This window comes from Terrapene carolina, unplaced genomic scaffold (genome assembly GCF_002925995.2).
Source record: "Terrapene carolina triunguis isolate 2854851 unplaced genomic scaffold, T_m_triunguis-2.0 Scaffold42, whole genome shotgun sequence".
Taxonomy (NCBI): Eukaryota; Metazoa; Chordata; order Testudines; family Emydidae; genus Terrapene; species Terrapene triunguis.
The window spans coordinates 55267489-55279522 of NW_020664393.1; the positions used below are offsets into that span (position 1 = coordinate 55267489).

Sequence of the window (12034 nt, forward strand, 5' to 3'; positions counted from 1 at the left end):
GTAATATTTTGGGAAATATACAATTCAAATGATACAGTCTTATGTACAAGTTTAACAGAATTCTATGGTGTTAACATACCAAGTATTCAGTATTGTTAGTGCTGGGGACATGTGAGGAATGGAAAACTAAAGAAACAGATACTGCCAACCTCCTCTTTCTGTTGACTCTGGCACAGAAATGCATTCTCTCAATATGGATAAAAGAGACCATTACCACATGGTCCAACATGGTCCAGCTGGATGAATCTGATTGAAGATGCACTGAGACTGGAACACATTACAAAAAACTTCTAGCTAAAGCAAAGTGACTTATGAAAAACATGATTACAACTTTGGAATATTTTCAAGCAGAGGGAGGTTGACCTCCCTCAAGCATGTACCAATTACTAAAAAATGATCCAAGTTTGCCTATTCCATGGATCAAATATGTTTTCTTGTACCTTGATGTTTATTTAGGGGATTCTATTAATGAAAAATATTACTTTGTTTGTAAAGCATTAATCATTATTAAATTCATAAATTGCTTTAATCACAACATCCTCTCAAGTACATTTGATTTTTCTGTCAAATAAGGAAACAATCACTATAATAAACAGAAACTCAGACACAAAAGCAATATGCCAATTTATTTATTATTCCCTCTATACTACTGGAGTACATTTGATTGAACAAGTTTCCAAAATCATGCAAATTTCACTAAAGTACAAAGTATTTGCTACAATGACATTCAGATACATTATTTAACTGACTGAAACACAAACAATTTAATACTCTATCATAAGAAAGCTGGTACACTATATTATCACTGAACTTCTGATTTTTAAATGTTACTTTTAAAATGGCAAACACTTATTACTTTTTCCTTTCTATAACCAGGTGAAAAACAATATATTAGTGAAAGGGCATACAGAACAATACTTCATAAATTCAGACAATACTTGCAAACACTGTCCTGATGTAACAGGAGTTACAACTATTTAGTGCAACGCTTGTGAAATTACATACCAACAATAAATAGAGCACTCACTAAATCAACGAGAGAACATTACATACTAAATATCTGTTAATTCTAACACTATATCCAGACAATGTCCTCTACAAATCAGCACAATGCACAAATAAAATTGCCAGAAACAAAAGCAATTAGGTGATAAAGATGTACAGTTTGCCAATCATGTATCTTAATACTTAACCAACATATTCTATTTCATATGTTGCACACACTTTTGGAGATCAACTAATTAATGAAAAGTATGAAATTTCATGTTACCAAGGGCCTGAGGGATTTTAATATTGTGTCTTCTGGCTTCTGTAAATTCAGATGGCAACACATGGTACAATGTTTTTCTAAAAGTAAGCTATTTAATTGGAATTTTTAGAAGGGATAACAAAATGTGAGTTTGTGCATTGCAGCAGACATTTAATGTCTATGTTTTACTTTTATATGAAATACTCCTGACCTACTTAATCCTAAAACATCTTTTCCACAAAAATTCTTTGTCAAGGAATTTGATTCCCATGCAGAAAGACATGAACTGCTTTCATTTGTGGAAAAGAGCATTATATTTACTAGCAGTATAAATTAGGGGGAGGGGTAATGAAATATTTTATTGTGTAGGTTATTTTTTCTTTCAAAAAAAAAAAAATGCCTGGAAAAAAATCCAGGTTTGTTAGTGGAGGCTACTGAAAGAGATAAAAAGTGTCTAGCATGATCATGAACTGACAAACCAGGGATTTAAAGAAAATTATGACATACAGACATGCTCTGTTTTAATTTTGTTTGTTTCTTTCACAGAATACTCTCTCTCTCTTCTCCAAAACCTGTAGCGTCTGAGGCTGTAACACCATGGAGCTCTGAAGAATCTTTCGAAAGCCTGGTATAACTTGAACGCTGGCTTCGCTTGTGAGACACGCTTTTTAGGTTCTCATTCTGAACTGCAGTTGAGTTGGAGCTGGAGCCAGGGCGCAGGATGATTTGAGAAGAATCTCTGATATCTTCAATTTCTTCAAAATTTTGATTAGCTCGATTGGCTGGAGCACTGTTATTATTTAGGGTGACTGTACTAGGTGTTCTGTTTAGATTATAGACTTTCTGGCAAGCAAGCCAGTTCTCTTCAGGACTGCTTGCTATTAAGCTGCTCTCTGAAGGGCTTTTCTTGTCTTCCGAGCAAATTGACATGCGTGCCACAACTGGATCTTGAAGGCCACTCAGACTGTGTGGAATTCCTCTCTTTCCACTGTGGCTGTCATCTTCAAGCTCAATGAGATTTGCTTTTTCAAGCTGTGAATCATCCGCTCCATCATTGTGGAGGGAGTGGTTTGGAGAACTTTCACTGGACCTCACACCAGAGTCAGAGGAATCCTTTTTGTCTAAAAGGGCGTCTGTCAAGTACTCCTTTGCTTTGATGAAGGTTCTAATAGGCTCAGATCCATGTTCTGGGGATTTTGTTTGCTTGTCCACTTTCCCATCAATTTTCTTGTCCTTTCCTTCCTTGAGAAGTGGAGTGTTATCTGATTCTTCTGTTCCAGACTCATCTTCATCACTTGGCAGTTTCTGATAGCGCAGAGTAACTCCTTTTAGTTTTAAATCTGCTGCCTGGAAAATGCTTGTTCTTTCTGAAGATTTCTTTCCTGGAAGAAGCTTGGAACCAGACTGATCAGATTTTTCATCTTCTTCAGTGATAGGGTCCAAAGGAGATGCATCATTAGTGGAAACACCTGAAGTACTGTAATCTACAACATCACCCCTCTTCATCAGAAAGGACTTTCGTCCATCATCTTGTTTCTGTTCACCATCCTTTCCTTTTTCTTGTTCTATACTGGAATGGAGGGAGCCCCCTGATGTGCTCTGCCCCATATAGAAAGCTGAGGTGCTATGTGGGGAAGATCTGCCACTTACAGTGGTAGAACTTGCACCTCCTTCTAGCTGTGACATTTGAGCAATATATTCTCTATATGCATCTCTGTATTCTGCCTGCACCTTATCAGTAAGCTTTGAGATTTCTACACTAGAATCTTGAGAATTGAGACTTGAAAGACTTGGGGTTCTGCGAGTTTGTGACTGGAAAAAAAACAAAAAAAAACAATAAAACAAAACCATTTATTATTATCCTTGTTATTTTAATATAACCAGAAGCAATAGCATATATGTATGAATGAAAAACTTTTGTCTGTAATGCATCATGGCAGTTAAATTCTTAAACAACCATTTAAAAGATCTGGATAAATGCTTAATAGTCATATTTGTATTCACACTCATTCATCAACTCCACAAAACACTGTCATTTCTGTTCCATTGCAAAAAGAAAGTACATACAAATCTGTATTTTATGAAAACATTTAAAGTTTATCCTATTTGAAGAGACTTTATAATTATTAAATTCATTTGATGTATTGAGTTTAGGTATTTACATATGTATATATGATTTTTTTCATTTAAATTTTAAGGACAATTCATTGCCAACAAACATTTGTGAGGGAGAATTTTGAAAATAATTAAAAGCATTAGTGTTGAATATATACTACTGAAACTTTCATTGTATTTAGCTGGTTTCAGAAAAATCAGACTCTCAGATTAAGAAAATGAACTCTGTTCCTCACCTCTTCTCTCTTTGCTCCTTCTCTTTCACTTATTCTCTCTCTTCCACCTTGCTCTTGGTCCTACATGCATTTTTTTTTTCTGATTCTTTCCTTTTTTCCTCAAAAACTGTTCTTTAGCAAGCAATCATGTGCAAGAAGCCATAGGAAGGATCTTACCTGTGGACTGTAGTTTTGTTACCCCCTCTGTACTACTACTAAGGTCTTGTGATTTATTAAATATTACTAACAGCTTTTCACAAGATTCTTTTCTATGTACTAGGATTTTGTGAAGTTGCCAAACACGATTAATGCTGAATAAAACAATGGCTAAAAATAAGCATCTTGTATATTCAATGAAAGACAACAAGCTGCAATTCAGTGCCCATAATGAAACACTGCAGTCTCAAAGATGGATATGGTCAGTTATGTATGCCTATTCCCTATTAAATAGAGCTAAATAAATTCACAAAGGAGTATTTAATTTGGCTATCCATTTCCAAAAGGTGCCTTTTCCCCTTTAGATGAGCCGGTTTTTGTTTATTTATTGATGCAAACTTGCTATATATCCTCTGAATGGTGGATTCCAATGCTTCCCAAAAGTAGACAGTCAAACTGACTAACTTCTTACTTTTCTGAATTAATGTTTCTCTCTCTATTGTGGTTCTAAAGTTTTGATTTTTTTTTTTTAATGTCTTTCAAAATCTTTGTTTCTATTATTCCTGGGCTCTTGACATATAATGAAAAACTATAAATAAAAGACAGTGAGCTACACCATATTGTTGTTGAAAAGGACATATTGAGACTGGATTCTACCTGAAGTGTTCATAAGAAACACTCATTTACGTCCTAAATCATTTTGTGTACATTTCAGTTATAACTATGATGATTAAAAAGATTGGCCAAGAGTTGTAATTAGTGATTTTGGGTGCCTCAGTTTCTGGGTGCTCAACTTGAAATACCTGATTTTCAAGAAGTGCTGAGCATTGACCCTCTGAAAATCAGGCCTCAATTTTTTGGGTGCCCAGAATTTGAGGCACTGAAAATCACTAGTTACTTTTTAAAATCTTGATCATTGCCTTAAAAACATTTATTCATTTATCAACTGTTTAATCCCTGTAAAGGCCCCATATATCTAAAACTGTTCATACTTAGTGTGATTTTGGAAATTATAAGCCAAAAATTATATGCACAAAACTTGTGGGAGAATGAGAGGAGGGTCCCAAATCCAGAGTTTAACGCTGGATCACTTGCCAACACAGGACCCAGGCTCTGACATCCATCAGTACTGTGCATGTTAGAATTAATAAAATAAAATTAAAAAGTCATAAATATATTTCTCAACCTTTGAGTGGTGCATGCTGGTAGCAAGTTATTAAAATATTTACCATTTGTGAGGATTGAACAGTATGATTAATAGAATTTATCTGATGAAATATCTAGTATTTACCATGCCTTATGCAAGGTGAACTAAGTACTTTAGTCATACTCTCCCCCTGGAGGGGAATTACCAGGGAGGAGGAACAGCTATTGGGGAGTGAGAGAAAATGAGGATGAGGCAGTGGAAATTGTTTATTTGGGGTTGTTCCCTACTCTCTCTCCAAACTATGGTCTTGGGGCAAGACAGGGAGTTGAGAGGGTATCTGGATAGACAGAGTGAACTTGCAGCCTGCCCTGTCATCTAACAAAGAATAATTTCCCACATATTAGGTAAACAAAATACATCTCTTTAGTAAATACCTGCCAGCTCAAATTACTGTGAGGTGGAGGAGCTTCATCGAGACCAATTGTGTTCAGTTCTTCAAAGCTGAAGTTGAGAGCGTAGGGAACCTGAGCAGAAATTCCTGTAAGCTCAGTGTGAGGCAATTCACTATTATGCACAGGACGATGTACAAGCTCATTGTGAGGAATCACATTGGTAACATGTTCACTCACTGCACGAGAATCTTCATGAACAACCTGATTTTCTGTATTTCTCATTTCGAGTACCTTAACGTAAAAACAGTACAAATGTCATTACACAGCAAAGCAAGATAAAATGGTTCGAGCAAGTAATCTTTCTTAAATTGTAACAATTATATTCCAAACAAAAGGAAACAGGAAAATGTAACTTGTTTTTTTAAATTGTAAAATTGCATGTGTGTTTCTGAATGATTCACCAAAAAAGACTACTTGGGAGAGTCTTTATGGAACTGTCCTCATTGTCTGCAATGAAAATCATTCTTAATATTTAGTTACTGTACACAGCCTTTTTAAAGCATTAACATGCCAAAGACTATCAATTTTCAAGTATACAAGTCCTGTAAAACAAAATACTAATTACAAGTTTAAGAGTGAAAAACAAATACCACAGTTAACAGTTTTAATAAACGTCAGTATCACAATAAAACATTGTCTAGGTAACCATGAATATTTACAAGTCTGTGAATTAGCAGCACAAACATATTCTGCAGTATAGGAGTAGAGAATCAACAGCACTCAAACATCTTTGTGGAGAATTTAACAGTCTGATGCCTGTGCCTAGCTCCCATTAACTATGTTATTTACCCTCAAGCTGAGGGAAGAACAGATCTTTTAGTATACATGTATGGCTTAACAATATCAGAGATACAGCTGCCCCTCACTGTATGGCTTGTGTAAGTCCAATACTACCAATACTTTAATAGTTTGAGTTTTAAGATGCAGCCAACGTAATGATACGTGCTTACACATTTACCATGAGAAGTGACTTATAGTACCAAGGAAAAAGCAAAATAAATGAGGAGTTCTAGATCAAATGTAAAACAACAATCAGCTCTCTCTTTATAAGGTAAACTTAAGAAAAGCTCAAAATGTTATCTTACTGTGCTTCTGAACAGGTGCCAGTCACCAAAATTCATGTTCATCTCTCGCTTCAGTTCATCGATGTTACATTGAGCCAAGACACGACCGTTTATGTTTGCCTAAATAAAATAAGTAACACTGTGTAAAAAGTACTTGGTGCCTTAAAAAAAACCTGTAAATATTTCATAATAAAATTCATTTTATCCAGAAATCATCTTGGACTCATACAAGGATTTTATATTTCTAATTTATCATTTACTTGAAACAATATTTCTTTTTAGTAATCTTGACTTTGCTTTTCAATCCTTAAGGTTCTTTTAAACAATAGAGGTTACCTTGGAAGCCTTGAAGTATATGCCATGGACTACCAAATGGCAATTTCAAGGTCAAATCCCAATTCCTTGACTGGGTAAAGGAGAACTGTGGTGGTGACAAACTCTCTACCCAAAGATGAAAAGTCATGTGTTACTCTAAAGAACAACTGATTGATCAGGAACAAATTTACTAGAATTTTAGTCACACCTGAATACACCTCTACCCCAATATAACGCAACCCGATATAACACGAATTCTGATATAACACAGTAAAGCAGTGCTCCGGGGGGGGCGGGGCTACGCACTCCGGCGGATCAAAGCAAGTTCGATATAACGCGGTTTCACCTATAACGCGGTAAGATTTTTTGGCTCCCGAGGATAGCGTTATATTGAGGTAGAGGTGTAGTTGTGGAGACATGAGACCAACATACAGAGATAAGAGGTAACACAAAGGTCAAAAGCATGGCTCAGGAAAGATTCTACCCAAACCCTAACTGCCTCCAGCAGTCCAGAACTCCTAATCAGACCAGGATTTTCCTGCTTCAAGAGGCACTGGTGAGTGGATGGATTGTACCATACTATGTAGCACCAGAGAGAAATTGTATGGAATAAGGGATAATCTGTTATTGGTGAGTGTGACAGAATACACTCCTGTATTCATACCCTACATACTATTGTAATAATCTTAGTACAAAGTATGACTTGTGAGGTATTTGAAAACTCGAAATTTGCTGGTCAGTATTGCCCTGATAAAATATGTGTGGCAACACTGTATGTCATGTTATGAGATTCCACTGTACACTGTTGCTCACACATGTTCCAAACTCCACAGCCCTGCCCAAACTGAGGGTGGCAAACAGGTTTGTCCTAAACAAAGGAATGTGTGCTCTGCTTAATTTGCATTTAAGCAGTAAACAGAGTCATCAAGCAGGGAGGGAAACCAAGAAAGCTCAAACAGGTGAGAAAAAAAGCAGCAGGGAACATCCTTCCACATTGACTCATTGTCTCATAGTGCCCAGCTAGAAATGTTTTTAAAGAGGGGGACTGAAACTATAAAAAGGAGGAATAAACACACCAAGGCACCACTTTCTATCTCCCTGCCCATCACATTAACTGTACCTGAAGCAACAAAGGCAGCATTTGTTGGACTCTCGGAGAAGGGGTCCTGACCTACAGGGTTTGGTGAGTAAGACTGCTGAAAGCATACAGAGAGAAATTTTGCTTGAATCTGATGTAGTTTGTTAAGTTAGGTATTAATAAATGTCTTATCTTTAATTTTCTTGTAATAATTTCTGACTTTTATGCCTCATTACTTGTACTTACTTTAAATATAGCTCTTTGTAGTTAATAAACTCATTTTATTGTGTTATCTAATCCAGCATATTTAAATTGAAGCATCTGGGTAATTCCACTTATTTTCTTAAAGGAATAACGGACATTATAATTTGTAGTGTTCGGGAGAGGGCTGGGCAGTACAGGACATACATTTCTGGAGGGAAATCTGGGAATGGGTGTGTGTTCAAGTCATCCTGCAGTATAACCACAACTGGTGAGAGCCAGAGTGTAACCCAAGTGTGGCTGGCAGGCTGCAACTACACACAGACACCAAGGGTGTGGCTTGCATTCTGGCAAGTTGTTTATGAGTGGTCCAGGTGGGAGCTACTTCAGCAAGCAATTAAAGCACCCAACATTGCAGGGCAGGGGTGACACAGCTGATCATTAATCTGGATTGTACTCTGATAAATAACAGTGAGGAAAGGGCACTACAGAGAGGGTAAGAAGGATAAAGAGAAGGGACAAAAAAATAAAGTTTATAAAGCATCCATCTAAGTATCAGTGACAACACAAAGTGAGAGATATAAGTGGAATGTGTTGCAGGATATGAAGCTAATTTAGACAGGACAGATTAAATAGATGAGAACTGTAGGATGAGATACCTTATTTACCTACATATGAAAAAGGACATTTTACTCTTTTTTTTTTTTTTTTTTTTTAAAGTTCTTTACAGATATTTGGGGTTAAGAATTATGGGAATTGATACGAAATATTTCCTGTTAATTTGAGATCTCTACTTCAGGACAAGGATTTGGGACTGAGGGGTTTCCTCTGCTTCACAATTGTGACATGCAGAGTCAGTTCATGAGCCACAATTATTTGCAGAATGAATTGGCTTCCCCCTTTTATTTTCTCCTAAATTGATCTACTCAATAGCGGAAACCTCTTTTCTTATAATCCAATCCCGAAATAACTGGGTCCCAAAAAGAGAAGGGAGTGGGGCAGAAAAATCTCCAGTTTGTCACCAACCCTCATAAATTAGAACAACGAATATAAATAAATGCACAGTATGTTATTTTTGCATCTTTGGAGAGTGATTTGGAATCTTTGCTATTTAATCCAGATAGAATGAGTACTATGACAGTACATCCCAGGTGAGAGTTGAATAAATATGATTAAGGAACAGGAGTACTTGTGGCACCTTAGAGAAACTAAAATTTATTTGAGCATAAGCTTCCGTGGGCTACAGCCCACTTCATCGGATGCATGCAGTGGAAAATACAGTAGGAAGATATATATATATATATATACACACACAGAGAATATGAAACAATGGGTGTTACCATACACACTATAAGGAGAGTGATCAGTTAAGGTGAGCTATTATCAGCAGGAGAGAAAAAGAACTGTTTGTAGTGGTAATGAAAATGGTCCATTTCCAGCAATTGACAAGAAGATGTGAGGAATTGTGGGGGGAGGGGGGAGCATGGGGAAATAGTTTTACTTTGTGTAATGGCCCATCCACTCCCAGTCTTTATTCAAGCCTAATTTAATGGTGTCCAATTTGCAAATTAATTCCAATTCAGCAGTCTCTCGTTGGAGTCTGTTTTTGAAGTTTTGTTGTTGTAATATTGCGACTTTTAGGTCTGTAATCGAATGGCCAGGGAGATTGAAGTGTTCTCCAACTGGTTTTTGAATGTTATAATTCTTGATGTCTGATTTGTGTCCATTTATTCTTTTACGTAGAGACTGTCCGGTTTGGCCAATGTACATGGCCACTCGATTTTATAGGTAATGGCTATAAAAGCATTTTTGAGTATGCACAGAGGCTAGTGTGAGATCACTATGAGTATAATTTCCATAAACTACTTCCTGGCTCCGAACCTATAAAGCTGTAAGACTATTCAAGGCGAAGCCTGGATATGAACCAAGAACTAATGGCTGGAACCTGAAGCCAGGCAAACTCAGATTAGAAATAAGGCACACATTTGCAAAGGTTATTAATCATTACTACAAACTATGAAGGAAAGTCGTGGATCCTTTCTCTCTTGATGTCTTCAAACCAAGACTGAATGCCTTTCTGAAAGATATGCTCTAGTCAAAAACATGTTATCAGGCTCAATACAGGGGTAACTGGGTGAAATTCTCTGGCCTTTGTTATATAGGAGGCCATACTAAATAATCTAATGGTCTCTTCTGGAATCTTAAAATGTATGTGGAAAATCAGGGAAATGTATTTCAGCACATACCCAGGGGTTTTGATTGGTAATTATAAAAAGTGTCAATACAGATTTTGAGATATTAAAACTTTTTATTATTATTATTACTGAGCATGTTGTGGATCTGGCTCTGTTTTAGGTTTAATCAGTGGCACTAGTAAAAAACATCATGTACTATTTTACTGTCTGGTTTGGGGGTATGCCTGGAACATCTCTACCAGCACAAAATGCTCTCCTCCCAGGAAGAGTCCCCTCCATACAGCCCTTGAGGACAGGGTGATCATGTGTCTCTGATTTTTGCATCCTTCCGGACTAGCCAGTTGAGACAAGGGAAGTGAAAGCAAGCCAGCTAACTGCACATACACTATAAGGATGACCTCCCACCAACCCTATTACTAGCTGAAATCCTACCCTTCCCTCTAACCAGCACCCATGAAGCTTCAAATGAACACCTATTACATGAGCCCTTGAACCACCATTCCCCTGTATTTACTCTGACATACACATGGGAAAAGTCAGTGACCTTTTCTGTAACTGGTGTTCTTCGAGATGTGTTGCTCATGTCCATTCCATATTGGGGGGGGGGGTGCTCGCCAAATGCACTGGTGCTGGAAGTTTTTCCCCTCAGCAGTATCTGTAGGGTACCGGTTCTGGTGCCCTCTGGAGCGGCGCCCACATGGCACAGTATAAGGGGCGCTGCCAACTCCCCCCACCCTCAGTTCCTTCTTGCCGGAAACTCTGACAGTGGGGAAGGATGGCAGGTTGCAGAATGGACATGAGCAACACATCTCAAAGAACACCAGTTACAGAAAAGGTAACTGTCTTTTCTTCTTCGAGTGCTTGCTCATGTCCATTCCACATTAGGTGACTCCCAAGCAGTACCCCTAGAGGTGGGTAGGAATTCACGGATGTGTAAATTACACAGCTCTGCTGAACCCAGCGTTGTCTCTGGCCTGCTGAGTGATGGCATAATGAGCGGTAAACGTGTGACCAGAGGGGGCCACATTGCGGCTCTACAGGTGTCCTGAATAGGGATGCGTGCCAGGAAGGCTGCCGAAGACGCCTGCGCTCTCGTTGAGTGGGCTCTGACAATCTGCAGCGGCGGAACCGTCATAACAGGTCCTTATGCACAATTCATCCTATGCGCTTGGTACATTCTAAGTAGAAAGCCAAGGCCCTCCAGACGTCCAGGGCATGAAGACGCATCTCCTCACTGGTCTTGTGCGATTTGGGACAGAACACTGGAAGGAAGATGTCCTGGTTCACATGGAAGTTGGAGACCAACTTTGGCAGGAAGGCTGGGTGGGGCCGCAACTGAACCTTATCTTTGTAGAAGACCATGTACGGAGGTTCTGAGGTCCAGGCTTTAATTTCAGAGACCTGTCTTGCCGATGTCACCGCCACCAGGAATGCGACCTTCCATGACAGGTGGGAAAGAGATCAGGAACCCAGCGACTCAAAGGGTGGGTCCACGAGCCTGAAGAGGACCAAATTAAGATCCCACTGTGGGATAGGAGTCCGTATCTGGGGGAAGAGTCTCTTGAGCCCTATCAAGAATCTGACTGTCATGTCGTGGGAAAACACCGTCTGTCCTTGGATCAGCAGGTGAAAAGCGGAGATGGCCGCTAGGTGCACTCTAATGGAAGAGTGTGCCAGGCCCTGGATCCACAAATGGAGCAGGTAGTCCAGGACAGCCTATATGGAAGAATGCGAGGGAGAGATGCCACGCTTAGACACCCAGCAGGAAAACCTCGTCCACTTGGCCAGGTAAGTCAGTCTGGTTGAGGGCTTCCTACTCCCCAGGAGGACCTGTTGGACTCCTTCCG

General features: G+C 38.6%; 1 protein-coding gene across 3 annotated transcripts in view; it reads right to left on the reverse strand.

Moving 5' to 3' along the window:
- Positions 1 to 609: 609 nt before the first annotated feature.
- Positions 610 to 12034, reverse strand: part of KIDINS220 (kinase D interacting substrate 220) — a 163485-nt gene continuing 152060 nt past the window's right edge. For all 3 annotated transcript variants that reach the window (XM_026655303.2, XM_026655297.2, XM_026655292.2), the window contains 3 exons: positions 6420 to 6518; positions 5317 to 5565; positions 610 to 3061 (listed from right to left, as the gene is read on the reverse strand). In XM_026655303.2, coding sequence (XP_026511088.1) covers positions 1790 to 3061; positions 5317 to 5565; positions 6420 to 6518 — 1620 coding nt within the window. In that variant the 3' untranslated portion in view covers positions 610 to 1789. The remainder of the gene's footprint in view (positions 3062 to 5316; positions 5566 to 6419; positions 6519 to 12034) is intronic.